Source organism: Cricetulus griseus, chromosome 3 (assembly GCF_003668045.3).
Source record: "Cricetulus griseus strain 17A/GY chromosome 3, alternate assembly CriGri-PICRH-1.0, whole genome shotgun sequence".
Lineage (NCBI taxonomy): Eukaryota > Metazoa > Chordata > Mammalia > Rodentia > Cricetidae > Cricetulus > Cricetulus griseus.
In genome coordinates, this window is record NC_048596.1 from 256,700,594 (window position 1) to 256,722,384 (window position 21,791).

Genomic DNA, 21,791 nt, shown 5'->3' on the forward strand with positions numbered 1-21,791 from the left:
TCCCCTCCAAGAGTGACAGAGCCTTATCCCCTCTGGGAGTGATGACAGAAAATGGCCATAGGTAGGCCAATTGAGGTTGACAAAAATTGTCTCATCCTGAGTCATGTTTCCTTCTAGGCAAAACTCACCTCTGATAACTCATCAACACATGCACAGAACCCCGTCCTGTTGCTCACATCTTAGGGATTCACAAAAAGTTCACCATCTCTAAAAGTCCACATGGAATCAGCAAAGGCTTTTGTTGCAACTGCCTAGTAATCCAACTTTTCCCTTGGTCCCATACCCTCCTTCCTTCTTCTAGAGCTGATCCTTAGAGTGCTCCTCAGTGAACTTCCTAGATACTAATCTCTAAGTCTCTTTCCTGAGTTGAGGTACCCAACCTGTAGCAGCATTTTAATGAAGTCATGAAAGTTCACATCATAGTAGGGCTTTCAAAAAAATACACATACCAGGTAGGATGCTTTTATAATTAGAAACTGCAAAAAAGTTAAAATTTAGTTCTCACTGAGAAGCATTAAAATATGGGAGCAATGGGGACCTTCACGTAGCGATTAGATTCATGAGGGCTTTGCCATCAAGAATAATTTGATCCTCTCATGGGTTATCTCAAGAGTGGGTTTGTTATTAAAGTCAGTTTGGTTCTTGTCATGCAAGCATACCTCTCAAGCTGAGATATCATGTACTGCCAGGGGGCTCTAAGGAAACCACACCAGCAGGAAGGACCTCACCAGATATGACTGCCTTATTTGGCTTATAGAGCCAAATAAACATATTTTTCTTGGTACCAGATTTCTCTTAAAGCAATAGGAAATGGTTTGGGATGATGATCTGAGAATACAGTGTTACAACTATCCTGAGAAAAATGTGTCACCCAATTTTAATCATGAGGAGATGTCATTCAAAACCTCAAGGAGAGAGGCATGCTCAAAGCTACCTCCTTTGTAACTCTCACAGGTATAGAGCGATGGAAGCCACAGAAAGACTACACAGCTCAAATTAGTTACTTTTCTGTTGATATGGTAAAACACATGACCTAAGGCAACTTAAGGAAGAGAAAGTTTATTCTGGCTGATGGTTCTAGAGACATAAGAGTCCATCGTGGCAGGATGGAGATATGGCAGCAAGCAGCAAGCATGTAAACAAGAACAGAAAAGTGAAAGATCACATCTTTAACAACACAACAGCAAGCATGAAAAAGAACAAACTGGAAATAATGTGAGGCTTTCAACTCTCGAAGCCCACTCTAGTGATATACTTCCCCTAATAACCTTCCCAAATGTCACCGCCACTTGGAGACCAAGTATTCAAATGTCTGGACTGTGAGGGACATTTCTCATTCAAACCACAGTACACCTATTCTGAAGAAACTTAAAGAAATTAGACACAAACTTGCCAACTAAATGTCTCATGTGATCCTGGATTTGATCAAGTCTCCTTGCTGTGTAGGACATTATTGAAACAATGGTGTAAATCAAATGGGTTCTGAAACTTATGTGATCACATAACACCAATGGTAACATGCGTTATCTCCTTGCTTCTGTAGAAGAAGGTCTTTGTCAGTAAACACACACACACACACACACACACACACACACACACACACACACACACACACACACACACTTTAAAATCCAGGGATGTCAGGATATGAGGTCAACAACTCTGATGGTTCTGAAATAAAAATAGAACTTTACATTGCTCTTACAATTTTTTCATAAAATGAAGTTTGTTTCAAAAGTAACAAAATGTTATACAACAGAATGGTTATATAATGTGCATGCATGGTCACTGTTCAATTATTCCACACATCCATGGCCTTCATTGTCTCCAACTGTCAGGGATGCAGCTCTGAATCTCTTAGAACAAGTAACATTGCTTGAACTCTATCTAATGCATCAGCCCCAGTCTTTCAGATGAACATATTGGAGGGGTACCTGCCTGGTTTTCTGACCCTAGGGACCATTCTGTCTCTACCAAAAGGCACAAGAGGGCCCTTAAGAGACATCAGCTCTAAGCAAATACTGGCTGATGGGTGGGAGAGGGTAAGAACCCTATCAAGGACTTAGCCTGAGAAGGCAGACTAAACCCAGGGGCTGAAGAATCAATGTGTGAGGAGCAAGGTAGCAATTCACAGAAACTGGGATGACTCTCCCACAATGCTGGGGTCTCCAAGAAATAAGGTGTGAGGGGGGAATTTCTTTTTAATTTCTAAAGAGTATTACCTTCCATCTCTGCCCCAAATAATCAAGGCTGTGGTTTTTGTTTTCTTAAAATTTTGTCTTGAAGTCTACAAACATAAGTGCTGTCTTTATGAATCATCTTTATTTTTAAAATTTGGCTAACACTCAACTCAAGTGTCTTTGACATGTTTAAAGCAATTTGTTTCACAGATATAAAAGTTAGGAAAGATTGAAATGGTTGAGATGAGATCCTGGAGGCAACGTGTCATTTCCTCTCACTTGGGAATACATTGCACAAACAAGGAAGCTGGTGGATGGAAAATATCATCCTTGCTGTCCTCACTACCTCATTTCTGTCACTTTAGTCATAGAAACATCTCCTCATCTCTTTTGAGAAATTAATTGCTTCAGAATATCCCTGGGATATCTGGCCACTATCTGGCTTCTGCTGAACCTAGAGGTAACTGTCAACTTAATTTTAAGGTGTGGAGTGTCAAGTATGGTTTCTGTGGGGAGCCAGTTATGAGGCTGGGAGAGAAAGGTGCACTGCTTTTCTCTTTTTCCCAGACAAGGAAACAGAACTTAAAATAGCACCAGTCCTTATGATAGTGCAAATCGAAATCCCAGTGCTTCCATTGAAGGAGCTCAGAGCTTTGTGAAGATGAATGCAATCCCTCCCCCCAAATAAAGTCCTGCTGATGTGTTTCTCCACAGGCCACTCACTCCCACAGTGTGAAGTGTCACACACTTTGCTACCAGACTGCAGGAAGGGGCAGATGTTTCATTCCTTGATTCCTATCTTCCTCAGCTTGGCTACTGTAGCAAAATACTATAGCCTGGGTGACTTAAACTATGGACATGTATTTCTCATACTTCTGGAAGCTGAGTCCTTGATGATCACAGTGCAGGAACATTTGGTTCCTCGTGAGGTCAACTTCCTTATTCATGACATTTACTCTTTATGTCCTTGCATGATCAGAAAAGAGAGATTAAAGTATGGGTGTATGGTCTTGTCTTTTTCTGGGCAGGGCACTAACTTCATTCATGAAGACTCCACCCTCATGACACAATCACCTCCCAAAGGCCCCATCCATAAATACCATCACACCAGAGGATAGGATATCAACATGGGAAGTTAGAAGGGACACATACATTTAGTCCATAACCTATCTCAATTTGCTTCTCCAAAGTTTGCTCCCACACTAAAGATCCTCTGTTTGCTTTGCTTGAACTAAGACTGCACTCATCCCATCTATTTTCTTCCTTTGGTGAGGGACCATGGAAAGTCAGATAATGATAATTGGCTTTTTCCAGTAATCATGGCTAGACCATGGGCCTGAGATCTGGAAAATCTTTGAAGAAAACACTGTCCACAGAATATGAAGGACCCAGTGTTTTCTTCACTTGCTAGAGAGTGATACAACCCCACTATGGAAGATTGGGTCTTAAAGCATTCTTGCCTACAAAGTATAAACATGGAGTAAGAGTCAGTACAATTACTTTCATATATATTAAAGGTTAGCAAGAATGAATATATTAGACTTTTGCCACTACTGTCAGCTGATACCAACTTTCTTAGAATGAGTTGTAATATGACTGTTTTGGGGAATGGTATATGGAGACATTCACTGACTAGGCTGTTGCCACTGATGGCTGTAGCTTCTAAACTGCAAGCTCCATGAAGTTCTTTAGAGGCTTGGACAATAGTGTCTAGGTTTGCTGACATGCATATGTCATTGTCCACCCCACCTGTAGCAGGACCACACATACTGTTAGAGCCTCAGAAGCATGTGACTTAGCCCATTTATCCCCCTTGGTACTCTAAATTTTGGGTAGATCCCACTAGTGAGACTTATTTCTCCTGCAGGTGATCTTTTAAGTTTTCTATTAGCTCACATCTGTCAACCTCCACTCAGAACCTTGAGTATCTATAGGAACCTTTATACCCTGCATAGCGCAGGCAGGTTGGGAGATAGGCTTGGCTTTTTACTACATGAGAGCAGAAGTGGCTAACACTTGGGCCTCTTGTCTCTGCAGTGAAAAGCTGAGAAACAATACATATTTTGTCTCCAGTCCTTGCTGGAGCTGTTTCCTGGCTACGTTTACATTTGCTCCATTCCTTCCAGGTTGCTTTTCTTCTCCCTGTTTCATCTTGGATGGGCACCTCCATATGCTGAATACAACCACCATGAAATTTTAAGGCCAACAAAGGATTCATCCTATCCAATCAAATGTTCTTGTCTCTTGATGATTTCTTCCATAGAAAAGGAGTTTCTGCACCATCTGGGAATGCATCCACATTGTTTAATACCATAAGATTCTCTCTTTACCCCAACCACATTCCTCTAGATTTCTAGTGACTTCCTCTTATGTCTTCTCTGATACTCATATAGCCTAAATATTTATTAAGGACAAATTCTTCTAATTCTTCTGTATGCTAGCTTTCTAGACTCCTAGACTCTCTCCCCCCTCTCTCTTTCTCCTGGATGATGAACAACTCAGTTCCATCAGACTCTGTCTGACCTTGTGTAGGGAGTATCTAAACTCTTCATTGGGTACAGACAATTTCTAGAACCGCAAAGGAAGTGGATTGGGAAAAGTGACAATAGTTCTGTGCAGCCCCAACAAGTATTATGCCGTTATTTCATGAAATTCACTTCATGATGAATATCACTTTTTCCCACAAGCAGATACAGATATTAAAGTATTTGCAGAGACATGCTCACCAGAGCAGCCAGTCCTAATTACTCATCAGACAGCTGACCCTAGACACATCTCCTCTTTCTACTCCTTCATTGTGCCTTGACTACAGATTTAACCCTCAGGATCCTCATTCTAGCCACCACTGACTCATGAGGGCCACCTCCCCCTACACTTTCTACTTTGTCTCTCCAAACATCCTCATGGGGATCTTGTGTTTTTTTAGGACATTGTTGTCTCCAGAACAGCAGCTAGTCATCTGAAAAAGCCCATTTGTGTAAATGTATGAGCGGTGGCTGTCAGAGAAAAAAATTAGCTACTTTTACCGGGCATTCTCACTCCATTAGAGAAACTGTTGGTGATATAGCTCCATCCAGAAGCATAGCCATGATGGATGAACTCAGCCTAGTGTTCTGGGAGTTGGCCCCTGTTTCATCATGCAAATAGCTACATCTCTACCTGACCAGAGACTAGGAAGATGATAACAGCTGCTCAAGCTATGTGACTCATGAACAAAATTCTCCAATTTCCATTCAAATAAATGCTTGAGATTAAATACTTAGTTTTATTATAACCCATATTATTACCATTTTACATATCTCTTCCAGAAATTTCTATTTAAAAAGTATGTTTTTTTTCCACAGCTTCAAGCATGAAACTATGATCTTTCTAGGATGGCAGAATAATATGGATTCCCCATCTCTCCCTTTTAGAACCTTCCCACAGGTACTCTTGGTGAGTTTGTAGAAGGAACAGGTACCAGCTCCTTTCTTCACAGAGACCTGCACATTTTCTTGAGCTGCTTTGAAACCGTTCTTGGAAACTAGAGGTGACTTAATTGGATTTGATTATGTTAATAAGATTCTGATCATTTGATAAAAGAGATTTTTGGAGGTGGTTTGCACTGGACTCTAACACAATGAAATGGATTGTTTCGGGGTGGGGGGGGAATGATGATGTGCTGTGTGGAGAATCCAGCCTATCACCAAGAAGCAGGAATCCAGTTACCAATCCAGTAAAACAGCTCTGTTCTGGCAGTCCAGTCTTCACAGGCTCCCCAGGATTGACCTTCATCTCTGTGCCTGGAGAGGGAGTAGTGTCCAAGCTCTTAGTGTAGCCATAAAGGAATTCTCTTACAGTAGAAGCTGATGAGCACTTACAGAACAAGCCTTTTGACCTCCATGAACAGCTTCTTTTCTCCTAGAGGCTAGTCAGGGCTCTTACCCTTGAAACATTCCCAATTCCTTAAGCTTCTTCTCAAGTCCTATCTGCCTTGTCTGAGATTTGGCTCTTCAGCTCTTGCCTACCGTCTTCTTCCAGATTGCCTGCCTGTTCACTAACTGTTGATTGTTTGCAGAATACCTAATACTATATCTGTAACAGACACTAAAGAAAGGTTTGGAACACTGAGGGTGCACCCTAGGACACAGACTCAGTATGCAAAACAATCATCAACTACTCTATATTTATTTCAGTACTGTTCACAATAGGCAGGTCCCCTAGTGGAGGGAAAATGAAAATGATTCATATATAAAATGGAATACTACTTAGTAATAAAATAGTGAAACCCTGGCATTCCTGAAAATGCCAGTGGCCTCAGATTCACAGTTTTAAATAAATGGTCCAGATATATAAATACAGATGGGGCATGAGGTTACTTGTGTAGAATATAAAAAGCTAAGCTCACAGAAGTAGAGTATAAATCTGGTTACTGGGGCCTGAGGAAGGGTGGGAAAAGGAAGAATAAGGAGACTATTTAATGGCAACAAAGATACAGATAAGTAGATAAAATGGCTTTTGCGCTATTATAGCAAGCAACAATGAACTGTGAAAAGGAAATTGGTAGGAGAGGGGATTTGAATGGTCTCATCACAAATAAATGTGTTTGAGAAGACAGATGATCTGTGTGTAAAGCAACAATGTGTACATGTACCAAAATATTATCCTGCCCCCTAGGAAAATGTGGAATTCTTACCTGCCAATTAAATGTAACACTCAAGCTAAATGAAGATAGTACGTGTTGTTAAACTTCTTTTACACACACACACACACACTCACACACACACACACACACACACACACACACACACACACACACACACACACCCTAGGCATAAGTGGTTCTGAGTTTATTCACTGGCTAGTGGAGGGATGATTGTTGCATGATGATTGGTCTTACTATTTGGTGAGTTCACAAGGATTTATTTGGCCTGCAGGTACACACACACACACACACACACACACACACACACACACACACACACACACTCACACACACACACACACACACAGAGAGAGAGAGAGAGAGAGAGAGAGAGAGAGAGAGAGAGAGAGAGAGAGAGACGCAGGAAAGAGTGATGAGACAAAGATGGAGAGTGACCGATTACAGAAACAGGAGGAAATAACTTCAAGAAGGGAGGGACTGAGATCCTGGGTTAGGCTAGTCAAAGATGTTCCAGGCTATTTATAGCTCATCTTAATGCAGCCTGTCTGGCTGCTACTGTAGTGGCACTTTATGTGGGTTATTTCCTGTAAGAAACACCATGGAGATGCAGCTTCCTATACACTTGGAATATACAGAGTAAGGCTGGCTGGTAATTGGGTCACCTTATTAGCAACCAACGATCACTAAGCAGTTGAAAGAGCTTCCAGTTATCCCCCATCAATCCCTGCAGCACACTCAGGAAGGAACCAGAGGGCAAGGGTGATGAATAATTAGTCCACTTAGTGCCTTTCTTTAGTGAATTTTCTTTCCACTTACATGATGATTCCTTTTAGATAGGAGCCTTAAGAGCAAGGTGTGATGGTTGGCACATTAGTTTTCATTAGGTATCTTTTCCCACTTTTCTCCTGCTTCACTTCATATTTGCAAGAACCTTAGAATTATAGGGAGCATCCAGCAGTACCAGCACTTCATCACGCCTTGGTTCAGATTACAACTTTCTAAACAAGTAGTTTTAATTCTGTGGGCACTAATGAGCCAAGCTTATTAATTCAGAAGTACAGGAGGTCACAGTAAGACCTGAGCTTACAGATGGGGAAAGAGGCAAGGAGAAGGTCAGATGAGAGGACCAGAAAGGAGAAGGATGGAGTGAGGTACAGGTGAGACTTCATCCCAACCCTCCAAATTTCCTTCCTGCATGTTCTATTCAGCATATGGTATGTAAAATACACTGGTGATGCTGATAACCTTGGAACCTTAATTTTCTTAGAAACTTGTAATTATTGGCTGGGATGCATAGATATTTATGCTTAGTGTATGTGTATGTGTGTGTATACTTATTCACAAGAGTAAGAACAAGAATGAGAGAGAGAGAGAGAGAGAGAGAGAGAGAGAGAGAGAGAGAGAGAGAGGTGGAAAGAGCAGGAAGGGTCTGAGATAGCAAGAGGTGATGGCAGCCAAATATGTGTACAGCTATGCCCAGCTCTTCTTAAGGTGGGTGAGGCCTCAGGTACTAAGACATGGATACTGGTACCTCAAACAGTCTCCATCACTCAAACTAGAATGGTAGGCAAATCTTTCCAGGAAGAAGTTGGCTTGTGGGTTGTCAGAGCTCCTACTTGGACTAATCAGTCATCAGTGTGAATGTCACATGGATACTGGGTATTTCTGTGTAGAGACTCAGGGATTCTTGGGTTTGCCACCACGGAAGAGAAGACAGGACAGCAGTCATTTGGTGTTTGCCTTTTGAAACTGTTTTCTTGCTTTTGTATAAATTTCTTCTTAATTGATAAATGGTAATTGTAGACATTTGGATCTACATATATGTATCATAGGAAAATTAACCAAGCTAACTAACATAGCTACCACGTTGCCCATTGAAAACACCAAGAATCTATTACTTTAGCATTTTTGAAGCATGCAAGTAATTTACTGTGGTCACCATTCAGTGCAGCTGGTCACCACACCTTTTCCTTCCAACTAACAGAAACTGGCCTCCCTGATCAATGTCTTCCCTCTCCTTACACCACTTACAGCCTCCAGACTCTACTAATGACCCTCCCACTCTCTGTTTCCATGCAACGGACCTTCAATATTCAACATGTGGGGACTGGAGAGACAGCTCAGTGGTTAAAGGTACTTACTGCTCTTTCCAGAAGACCTGAGTATGGCTACTACTGCCTATTTTAGGTGGTTTACAACCACTTGTAAGACCAACATCAGGGGTTCTAATGGCCTCTTCTGGCCGCTTCTTGCACCCATACAAACATATACACATAACTAAAAATTAAAATTTCATATAAAAGATTCACAGGGGAACACTATTTGGTTTTTATGTGATAGGATTATCTCACTAACAATAATTCCATATCAACCCATGTTGTTAGAAGGAACAGAGTTTAATAGTGTCTCATTGAATACATACACCTAGTTTATTGATAAGCACTTGGGTGAGTTCCATATCTTGGCTACCATGAATAATGTTAAAAAGTACACACAAGTGCACATTCCCTTTTAGCATATTTATTTAATCTTGTGAATAAATACCTAGAAGTGGGGTCCATGGGTCATATAACTATGGTTTTATTTTTGAAGGAATGAACATACTATTTTCCACAATGACCTATTAATTTACATCCCAACCAACAATATACAAGGATCCCCTTCTCTTAGTGTTCTCTACCAACATTAGTCATTGGTCAACTTTTTGATAATTGCCATTCTAAAAGGTGACAGCCATCTCACTGTGCTTTTAAATCACATTTTGTTGGTAATTAGAGAGGCAGAATATATTTTCACATATCACATTTATATCTCTTCTTTTGGGAAATGCCTATAGAAATCATTTGTCCATATCCTCAAATAAGTTACTGAATTCCTGTGAACTTTGGTTCCCAGATTTCAGTGGTGATTACTGCTACCCTTTCTGCCTCAAATTTTGTCATTTCCAGTTTTTTTTTGTTAGCATGAAAGGGCATTTTTTTGGGGGGGGGTTCAAGACAGGGTTCCTCTGTATTGTTTTGGAGCCTGTCCTGGAATTTTTTCTGTAGAACTCACAGAGATCTGCCTGCCTCTGCCTCCTGAGTGCTGGGATTAAAGGTGTGTGCCACCACAGCTGAGCTGAAAGGGCATTTTATATAAATTATGTTCTTTAATCCATAATCAGTTAGCTTATTAGTTCCATAGTTTCCAGAATAAAGGGTTTATTTTTACTCGAAGGTTGGATGTAGTAGTCCAGGATCAATTTGCCCTACTACCTCTTTATAGAGACCTCCTGCTAAGATCAGGTAAACTCACCTCCTTATTTGGCTGTATACAATAAACCAGCCTTCTCAACTCAAACGTAAACATGCTGACTTTTCCGAGTTTTGCAGTTGGTGGTTTCCAACAGGGTGAGCACAACAAACCTGACGCCAGCTTTTCTGTACCTATGTCTGTCCTTTCTTCATCCTCTCATCACTCCTGTTAGTTCAGTCCCCAAAGCTGTGCAGACAACAGTGACTGTGTGCTACTCTAGCCCAAGATGACCCCAAACTTGCAGCAATCCTCCTGTGTCAGCCCCTCAAGTGCCAGGATTACATGAGTGAGCTACAGCTCTTGGCTTCAGATCCCCTTAACAGTTTACTTATTTACTTAAAACCCTTCTACAAGGCTTCTGGTTATTTATAGACATTGAAACTGCTTGACAAGTGGTACAAAACAACCCATATTTCCAGTTTTCATGCTCTAATGACCTTCTTGTCCTTTGTCCCAAAATAGATACTGCTACCACCCATTTTAGACCCATCTTCAAAGGCTCTTCCTAGAGGCTTCCCCGAGTTCTGCTCAGTGAGACACTGCTTTCAAAATAGCTGCAAATAGCTTCCCCAGAAGCTGGCACCAAGCTCCACCTCTGCTTCTCAGACCATCCCACTGACTGTGGACCAGCCCCTTGGAGGCAGAAGTAAGCTGAGCATCCTACTTCTCACACTATCCTCCTGACCACGGGACTCTCCAAAGGCAGGCAGTGAGCATGTTACTGCTCAGAATATCCCCATGACCATAATCCCCATGAAGACAGAGGCTCCTTCCTGTCTGACCCCAGTCTGGTCTTTGTCATGCAAAGTGTTCACTAAGAGTCCACTAAGTGTACACTGAAGAAAAAAATAAGCATTATTGTAAAAGAAGCCAAACAAAAATATGGACAATAAAAATGTGATTATAAAGAGGATAATTTTTAAAAAATTGTTTGATTTTTTTTTGTTTTCTTCAAGACAGGATTTCTCTATAGTTCTGGCTGTCTTAGAACTCATTTTGTAGACCAGGTTGGCCTTGAACTCAGAGATTCACCTGCATCTGCCTCCCAAATGCTGGTATCAAATCCATGTGCCACCACTGCCTGGCTAAAAATGTTTTTTGAAAAGATAGTTACTGACTATAAATGCCAACTTGATATTTATTGTAATGCTGGCACAAAATCTTAAATTGTCATACAGTAAAAAGGGATGTCATATTAAACATCATCCACATAACTCCAAAGCCACTCAAATTACAGCATCCACTCTTCCTAGTGCTCTACAGAATAAAGGTAATAGCGAGCCCGGGCTTTGTACTTCTTAGGGCGAGTTCTGCATCCTATTAAAGGGTACTATAACAATAAAAATATACTAGGGTAGTGTTTGCAGTAAAACAATTTTAGTAAATACTTCTCTAGGCGAGATTTGTGTTTTGACTGCATGCTGATGTGAAGTCTCTAATATGCAGATATGTGTGGCAACTGAAGAGGCACAAAACACAGCATGAGCCAAATGCATTCGACCACAGAACTTCTTTCTTTTCCCTGGGAGCATCTCCTGACAGTTGTTCATGAGGAAGGCAGCCTGGGAAACACTGTCCTAGTTTCTCAGATGCCATTATTAGTTGCTTCACACAGATGCTTAGAAATGAGCATGGTCGTTGTCAATGTGGAAACCCACAGGAGCAAAGATTTAAAATGACACCCTGTAGAAGTGCTGCTCTGAAATGTCGAAATAACCCGTTTTCTGCAAAATGAAGCATCAAGTGTAGACACAACATGGCCTGTGACTTATTTCACTAAGAGATTTGGGGCAGGAAATTTCTCTGCAGAGAAACTATGTTATATGTGTGAAAAGCACACAACAGCGTGATAATTTTATCTGGAATTTCTGAACCATAAAAAAAAAGGAAAGAAGGTCCTAAAAGATCTGGCTCTCACACTGTAATAATTTAAATAAAGTGTTAATGTGTTCCCCAAAGAACATGCACCGGAAGCTTGGTCCTCGGTGTGACAGCATGTCAGAGTGAGGTAGAACTACTCTGCAAAGTGCTTAGTGCCAGGTTTTTGTGGACTTGATCTTGTAAGGGCTGAATACTGCTCTTGCAGGAGAAGTTAGTTCTGAGAGAGTGGGCTGTTCTAATGAGTCTGATCCTTGTCTCTCTAGCTTTCTTCCCTGTGACTTCCCCCTCCTAGATATATGGTCCCTCCATGATGCCGTCCTCTTGTGATGGGATACAGTGAACAGGTCCCTCACCAGATGCTGAACCATCAACCTACTACATTCAAGTTCCCCAATCCTGAAACAAACACCAAGCCAAAGTACCCTTCCTCTAATTCATGTTTCTAGTTACCATTGAGATTTTATTGTCCTACTTTTGACACACCTGTTATCTCATACCTTATTTACCTTCAGATCATTACAACAACTGTCAGGTAATCAATGCCTTCCTAACTGTTGAGTCCAGTGGGAAACTCTAACCATGGTCACTCTTGTCCCCTTAAGGTACTTAACTCTCTTAGTCTTAGTGTCCTCCCTATGGCCACCACTATACAGATGACATTAAGATTGAAACGGTTAAACAAATATGGCAAGGTTGAACCTGGAAAGTAGTGGGGCTGCTCTGCGAAGTTCTTGAGTGACTGTGATGACTACATGTTCCTCCTGCTTTCAGATCCTTTAGGCCCTGCTTCCCCCTCAAGGATTCCAGTTTCTAACATCTTCCTTTAAAGTTGTCTTTCCCCAAGACAACTTTCCAGTCCCTGTCTCCTGGTTACATGACTGACTTTTGCTGAGTGAACTTGTCTATAGAGATGTGTATACTATTCCAGTTTTCTTCTGCCCAATCCAAACCCCACCCCTATGCTTCATATGCTCACTGTCTTCGAACATATAGTCACTAAAGTCCCTCAAGAACTCCATAGAGGAGCCCCACCACTTCCCAGGTTCAACCTGGGCATGCTTGTTTAATCATTTCAATCTTAATGTCATCTGAAAAGTGGTGGCCATAGTGCAATATCCAGAATGGTGCTGGAAGAAGCAAGTGGAAAACCCAAAACACCCTGCACTGAAGTACCCCATGCCAGTGAGTCACTGATGGGAATCACTGCCACCATCATCACTTCCCACACTCAGGCTTCTCTTCTGTTCTGTCTTTGTCACCACAGCTAAAAGAGCATGAAAGTTACACTTGACTCATTCATTCTCTTGCCTCACATCCATCTTATACATTTTGCCTCCTCAGTATTTCTTGAATCCCATTACGTTCTTGTTTTTTGCAACTGTAGCCTCATCCAGGCTCTCATCCTCTGTGCTCTGAGTATCTCTCCTCTAGCCTTGATGCTCCACAACTACATGGCATGTGCTGGAGCAAACCATCACAAAGGAGACATCTTTATGTCATTCCCATTCCGGACCTGATACTCTGTTGACTTTCAATAAATGCTACTCAAGAAATGAGAGAAATACAATGTGACAGATAAGGTTTTAGGGGGGGGTAGGGGAGGACGGGTGGGAGAAGGGAAATGGGATTGTCATGTAAAACAATCCTGTTCCTAATTCAAATAAAAAAGTTGGAAAACAAAAGAAATTAAAAAAGAAAAAAAGAAATGAGAGAAATACAGACATTGAAGTGTTGGTGACAATATTTTGATGCATCATAGGGCTATAGATATATTACATATATGAACTTGACCTAGGCCTGGAAATGCTTTGGTAAGCACAAATGGCTAACCTTAGTGATACTGTCATGAAGGGCTGCCCCTGTGTGTTCCCAGTTTGACAGAGATGGACAGGAATCTAAGCTACATTACAAATACTCTTAGTGCTGTCTCCTCTGGAGACACCTGGTGTTACAGCTTGAATCTGCAATGCCCTACGGGCTCACACATTGATCAGTTGGTCTCCAGGTGGAGTTACTATTTTGAGAGGTTCTGGGAAAGTTGAGGAGGCTGGTCCTAGTTGGAGGAAGTAGAGCACTAGAGTTCTAACTTCAAAGTTTACACCTGGTCCTCAGCTCCTTGTCTCTCTGCTCACTGTCTACAATAAGTGGGTTGAACTGCCTCCTGCTCCACACATTCTGTTCCATCATGGGCTCAAAGTTAGCAGAGATAAGGGGTCTGAACAATATCTCTGAGTCATGGGCCAGAATACAATTGCCCTTCTTTAAGTTGTCTTCTTGGATGTTTGGGTCAGAGCAATGTAAGAGTGACCAGTACAACCAGGGAAAGATGATAGGTTTACAGGTTCTCACCCAGAAAGGAGCTAGCAAGGCATGCATGCTTTCTTGGAAGCTTCTGAGAAATGCTTGTCTTTTCTGATAAAAGGCTCTGGTCTTACTAGTGTCTTCCTCCTCTTCTTTCTGCTGGAACTGGAAGTGTGAAGGGTGAGGCCATGGGGGCCATTGTGGACTGAGGAAAAGGCCAAGAGAGGCTCTGAAGTCCTTGCCTCAATTATCTGGGGCTCTTGCAATTGAACCCAGGAAGTCAGAAGTTGTTCATTGATTAGCATTCCTCCAGAGGGCCACATCGTGTCCTTTCCTGTTTCAGGAGAGCTGCTGAGGAGGGCAACTAAGAATTCTTTCCTTGGAGCAACTTTCTCATCTAGCCCAAATAGTTATTATCACCAAAACAAAATGAAGGAAAAACAACAGCAAATACTGGAATAAGATATGGGAAATGAACACATAACTATTAGTGGGTACAAATTAATACAGCCCCTGTAGAAAAGTGCATACAGGTTCTGCAAAAAAATTAAAACTAGGTTTATGATCTCGCTATTCCACTCCTGGGAACATACCTGAAGGAATCTAAGTCAGGGGACGCTAGGGAAATTTGCATATCTGTGTGAACTTCATCACTATTTACTACAGCCAAGATATGAAATTAGACCAAAGTGCCTGTTGCAGAAGGCTGGATACAGAAAATATGATAGATACATATAGTGGAGTATTATCTATCTCTAAAGATACATGGAATCAGGAAATGTGCAGGAAAACCCAGGGGGTTAAAGGACAACATGTTAAAAAATAAGCCACACATAGAAGGATGAGTGTCATTTTGTCTGTCAATATTGGAAAGGAGAAAAGAGAGGAAATGGCTTGAAAGTAGAAGAGTGACTATTCAGGGGAAGAGCAAGAGACAGCAGAAAAGAGCATGAATATGACATGGTGTATACATGTCTGGCAATGTCACAGTAGAACCCATTAGTTTGTACAGTTAATATATGTTAATAATCATAGTGATTTTTTAAAGGATGATTTTTTTCTCTCTCAATTATGAAGAAGTGGGGAGTGTGCTAAAGTAACAGCAAATTAACACCACCAACTGCTCTCAAGTCCTAGCTGCAGCCACAGGTTAGCAAAGCCACAATTAACGCTCTGTTCCAGCTTTCATGATTTATCATTGCTGCAGGCTGAGGGGAGTGAGAGAGAAAAAGCCACACCCACCTCTTCAAATTCATTAACACTTCCCACCTAATGCTCCAGCTGGCTGTGTCTGCCCACAGCTAATGAATGCAGTTGTCAAACAGAAGCTTGCAAAATCCTGACAGAGTAAATATGTCCTAACTCTCACCAGGACTTTCCCCTGGTGAGACCTTCTCCCTGGAAAACCCAATACACATAGGTTTATCTGGGGCCATCTTGCTTAAATATGTTAAAAGAATCATTTAAATATTAAATGTGTATTTAAATATGGAAGACAGGAAGGAGGAAGAGAGGTGTACTAGTTTGAATGTAGTTGATCTCCATAAGCTCATAGGCAGTGTCACACTATTAGAGGTGTGGCCCTGTTGAAGTAGGTGTGGCCTTGTTAGAGGAAGTGTGCTATTGTGGGGGCGGGCTTTGAGGGCTCATATATGCTCAAGCTATGCCTAATTCAGACCACTTCCTGTTGTCTGAGGGTTAAGATGTAGGACTCTCAGTTCCTTCTCTAGCACCATGTCTGCCTAAACACTGCTATGTTGTGCCATGATAATGATTGACTATATGTAAGCCACATCATTTGCATGCTTTTCCTTTATAAGAGTTGCCATGGTCATGGTGTCTCTTCACAGAAATAGAAACCCTAGGACAAGAGGTAAGAGATAAGAGAGGGAAGAAAGGCAGAGAAACAAAGGAAGGATATTAGTTAGAAGGCAGAGTCACTCCTAAATAAGACCCATGAGCTAGGTTCTGAGGATAGCAACAAAGGGATACTCCACAGTAGTAACCTGCCCCAGCCCATCTCACTACAGACAAAGTCCTGGGGAAGCAAAAGGAAACAAAAACAAGAAGTACTGGCTGTGGACTGGAAGCAAATCAGCAGAAAGATTTATGTGTATGTGTGTGTGTGTGTATGTGTGTGTGTGTGTGTGTGTGTGTGTGTGTGTGTGTGTGTGTGTGATTTTAACAGAGCAATAACATTCTGCAAGTAGTAGATATGTCCTTTAAAATGAATACTTCAACTGACATTGTGGATATATTTTAATTGTGCTCAACCCTCTAGTTTTGAAAGATTTATTTTAGTTTTAACTATGTGCAGGTGTGTATGTCTGTGCATGTGAGTGTAGGTGTGTGTAGAGGTCAGAAGAGGGTGTTGGATTCCCTGGATCTGGAGTTACAGGTGGTTGCAAGTCAACTGACACAGAGCTGTAATTGAACCCAGGTCCTCTACAGGAGCAATACTCTGAGCCATTTCTGCAGTCCTTGTCATTTAAAAAATAATAATTTAAACATTTTTACAAACATTTATGTATGGAGAGGGCAGCTTGTGGGAGCCACTTATCTCCTCCCATCATGTGAAGCCTTGTCACCAGCGCCTCGGCTTTCTTCTTCCAGAAGAAAAATGGCAAGGGATGGAAAAAGCTCAGGATAGCCCAGCCTTACACTGTTGCTGCAATGTTCCTGTAACAATTCGAATGACAGGAAATAAAGGCAGGAGAAAAATCCCCCATCCCTGACCCCCCCTTAATTGTCCCCTTTAAGTGTGTGTGATTTCTCAACTACTAAATAGTAGAACATTGAATTTTGTTACTTTCTTTTTCTTATATTGATGACAGATTTGGAATCAGAAAATACACTAATGTAATAATTCCCAGAAGGGCCACAATGGAACAGCACTTAATGCTCAATATGTAAAAAAGGCTAAGCAAGATTTAAAATACATGTTAGCTTGACTATATATAGGTTTTTAGCTCAAAAGTAAGACGAGTTATGTGCTTATTTTCTTCCTTTATACTGAAGAAATAAAATCAACACTATTCCCTTTTTTTAAAGACTGTGGTCTCCCAGACTGTCTTCCAAAGGCTGACAGTAGTGGCTAACAGCTCTCCATCTCTGACCCACTCTGAGAACCTTGCTGGCCCAAACAGGAAACCAACTCTGTTAAGATTACAGCCCTTCCCTAAGGGCAACCAAGAACCAAGGACCATTCCTTGCACAGAGACAAAGGGCTCACCCACTTCTTTGCAAAGAGACCACTCTGAAGAACCTAGTCCAGCTACATATCACACCTTGGGGTCCACCGAGGTCTCTGTTGCCTTACTACTTAAGTCTCCCCTCTGCCAAGCCCTGAGTTGTGGTGATATATTGTTTATGATTTAATAAAGCTTGCCCAAGGATCAGAATGCAAAGCAGCCATACCAGTTAGCCATAGACGCCAGACAACGGTGTTATATACCTTTAATACCAGGACTCAGGAGACAGAGGCAGATGGATATCTGTGAGTCCAAGACCACCCTGGGCTACAACATGAGAGTGAATCAATCTGAAAGAGTCACAGAGCTCACAACTTTAATCCCAATACTGGAGAGGTATATAAGGAAGAAGCAAAGGGTCTCATGGGAGATTCAGTTTCCAGTCACAGGGAAGACAGGATCTCCATTCCAGCCTTGTTTGAGGTAAGAGCTGCTGGCGAGCTGCTTTGCTTTTCTGATCTTCAGCTTGAACCCCAATATCTGTCTCTGAGATTTTATTATTCATGCTATACTGAGTCTTGTATTCTTTCACACATGTTGATCCCAAGAGCACCCCAAAATAAGCTGTAGTAAGACTAGATAATAAGAACCTGTCTGAAAACCCCAAATCAAGGCAACACATCTCTTTGTACCAAAGCCTGTTACACATTCCCATGAGCTGTGGTCACCATGTTACGCAGATGGAAATGAAACTTATACTTCAGCCTAACTGAGATGTTATAACTTTTAACCAACACCATTTAGACTAAAAGGGGAATTGTAGGGGAAGCTGTAGCCAGCCCCTAAGTAGGCGTGGCTACAGCTTCCCCTACACAACACCTCTTGGAAGACTATGAGAAACATATTGAAACTTCTCACTTAGGAATATGTTCATTTTTTCATTGATTTCTCATGGTACTTATATCACGTATATAAATTTGTATCTTATATTTTTTTTAGGCTTCCAAAATTGTGGTTATCATTGTATATGGAGCACTTTTTAGTTCTAAGTGCTTAAAGCTGAGAAGTAAAGGGTGTGATTTTTAGGTATCCATCTCTATCTAACCATCTTCAGAAGTTTTAATATTGTGCCTTCCCTCCTTTGACTTCATTGTGTTTTCTGTATGTACACTCATAACACTATCAAAAATATGCAGTTTTAACTCTTATTCCCCATTGTTTATAAAAGATATTCCTCTAGCACAATTTCTTTTTGCAACCCATGCAGCAATGCTTTCTTTTGGTGGTTCAATAAACAAATGGAGATGGAAGGCATTCCTGTCTTATTTCTGATTATAACTGAAGGTTTAGACTCCCACTTAAGCTACTGTTTGAGGGATGAATCCTCTTTCCTGCAGCAGGAAAGAAAAACGGGTTTGCCTGGCTTTTCTCTTCAACTCCTGTGAGTGATTGTGTGGACACATTTCCTTTCTTGGAGCCATTCTTCCTTTTCTGTGTCCGTGTTTCTTTGATATTCATAAATGCCCAGACAATGTTTACTTAAATATGTCAAGTATTAGTGACTTTGTAAAAGTGAATCAAAACCAAATTAATTTGAGAATCAATGGACCAAACATAGCTAAATGGTACTTTCCAGAACCTAAACACCATCAGTTTTCAAGAGTAGAGTACAAAGTGGCCAGTGGGTTTTATTGGACAATACTTTTCTCATGGACATTTGGAGACTACCTTTCACAGATCTAACTTTGGGGTCCCAATATGAAGATCAGATGCTGAGGTTTGCAAATGCTCCCAGCATGTGAAACCAATTAAATCACTGTAAAGTTAAGTCACAGCTATAGGATGCCAATAACATTTGAGAAAAACAAAACAGTTAAATGATTTTTTACACTAAACATATTTATATGATAGATTTCCAAATTATTGATGCTTGGCCAATTTGACCACTACTCCAACCAATCTTAAATACAGGGCTAGAAAGGGGTATAATTGTACCAGTGGCCACCTTTCTCTTCAATGTGCCCCCTGGTATCATGGTTAGGACAGGCAGCACTCACCAATGACATATTCCACTCTGAAGAGATCCCGCTCGGGGTTATATGGACGATTGAAGTCAATCTGGACGTAGAAAGTCTGACCTCTACGGACAATCAACTTGCTGTTGTCATATTTGTCCGTGTGGTGATCTACCTTGTTGCTGTCCCATCTCTCTTTGAATAGGTGAACAGCTGTCACTTTCAGGTAATCTGTCCATGCAGAAAGCAAAATAAGAAAAGCATTAAAGATGTTTGACCTAAACACATACTCAATAATCAAGGTTATTTTACTAGAAGAAAGTTGACTGAATGGAGCTCCAAGGGAAAGAAGGGGGCAGCAGATTTGAGAATCAGCCTCTTGTTTTGGAAGACAGATTTTTTTTTTAACCTCTCCCCACCTGAGAGCTCATTTCAGAGCACAGAATACTCACTTTGGGAGAGAAGGGTGCCTAGTTTGTAGATCTAGATACAGAGAAGCGAGGGTCAGAGTTCAAGCCTTCCATCGCATGCTGGGTTTTGTTAAGTCAGGCTCTTTCCATCATGACTCTGCCTCCCTGTGTGGCACTGCCACTTCAATTGCCCCATCGTTCATAAAGGAGGGATCAAATCTGACAAAGCCTCAAAGGCACAAAGCTTGCCATTAATCTAAACTTCTCCTCCCACCCCAGGAAGGGTCAGATGTCCTCCGACTGTAATTCTAAAAGTAGCCCTGCTTCCTCAAAGGCAGAGAGGGGGAAGGGGACAGTGCTCTAGAAAGAAAGGCAGCTTTTCTGTGTGACAACATGTGACCATGTCCACTGGCATAGGCAGAGTCAGACTCACACTTCCTCGGCTCCTAAATGAGCCATCTAGGTGTCAGACTCTTTTTTCCTTTTTCTTTCTTTCTTTCTTTCTTTCTTTCTTTTTTTTTTTTGATGCTAAAATTTCCATGGTTTTCTTGTCTTTTGGAGTCAGGAGTATACATTTCAACTATATGTTTTCTACTCCTGTAGTCTTGCATATATTGCATACATCCACTTATTTTACAGACTCATGTGTTAGGTTACAACATCACCCAGAGGCTTACACACATGATGGTGACACAAGATTCCACAAGCAAAAGGAACTTACAGAGAGCCTGACATATGCTAGTTCTGAAGAAGGGCAAGCTCTCCCACTTTCCCTGTCTTCATGCTCTCATACACATTATCACCACACCATATACATGAAGCTCTATGATATTGTTTAGGAGACTGAGGGGGGAATTGGTTTCTGTGCATAGGTTTGGAGTTCCATGTAAGGGATGGTGAGTCAGGTAGCCTGGCCTCTCTTTTCCAAGCTGCCTGACTACTTGATGCATGCCTTATTCTTACAGCTGGAGACATACTGCCTAGCTACTTGACACATGCTTTCCTCGAGTGGCTGGAGACATACTGCATTCAGATAGCACAACTGCTGAGCTTAAGTCCACATGGAAGCGTCTCCTGCAACATTCCCAAACCCCTTTGCTTTAGACGGAAATTCTAGATATGGTCCCCAGTCCCCATAGCCTCCATTTTTACCTTGTAGAGAAAAAACAAACAAACAAACAAGAAGTTGGGCATATCCCTCAAACTTGGTAGTCTCTGAAACACTCAAGATAAAAATCAAAGTTTGGGTAGAATTGAGTTTGAAATTTGAGTCTCAAAATCCTTGTATATGACTATTTTCCTTCCAGACTTGAGTTCTCTCCATTTTTAAATGAGGATATGATACCTGGAAAATATCTATGAGGATTAAGTTGTAGTGGGCAGGTCTGGTACTGTACCTGGCACAGAGTGGGATCATCAACCTATAGTGATTCATGAACTCTGATGGAGCTACTCCATGTGGTGGGGTGATTTGTGAGATTAGGCAGGCAAAGTCTAAGACACTGTTTTACTTTTCACTTCATCCTGAATAATTTTTCCTGGCGATTACTTTTTCCTCTAAACTGAAAGCCACAGATGTGTAATTTTGGAGACTTTTTCCATGCTGCCTTTTCTTCTAATTTCTCTTGGTTTATTAAAGCCACAATTCCAATGTTACAGCAACCTAAGAATGAGCTGGGCATATACAATTGTTGAATGTTATACCTTCAGTATGGGGGCAGAGGAGATGACTCAGTGGGTAAAGTATAGGCATGAAGACCTGAGTTCAGATTGCCAGTTCCTATCAAAAGCCAAGTGTCAGCAGCAAGCATTTGTGATCACAGGACTGGAGGGTTGGACACAGGCAGAGCCCCAAGGCTTTCTGGCTAGGTAGT

General features: G+C 41.4%; 1 protein-coding gene across 1 annotated transcript in view; it reads right to left on the bottom strand.

The window, feature by feature from the left end:
* The window catches only part of F13a1 (coagulation factor XIII A chain), a 169,753-nt gene that overhangs the window by 136,478 nt on the left and 11,484 nt on the right, over window positions 1-21,791 (bottom strand). Inside the window, exon 2 of the mRNA XM_035441525.1 lies at window positions 19,550-19,738. Within this exon, the coding sequence (XP_035297416.1) occupies window positions 19,550-19,738 (189 nt within the window). The remainder of the gene's footprint in view (window positions 1-19,549; window positions 19,739-21,791) is intronic.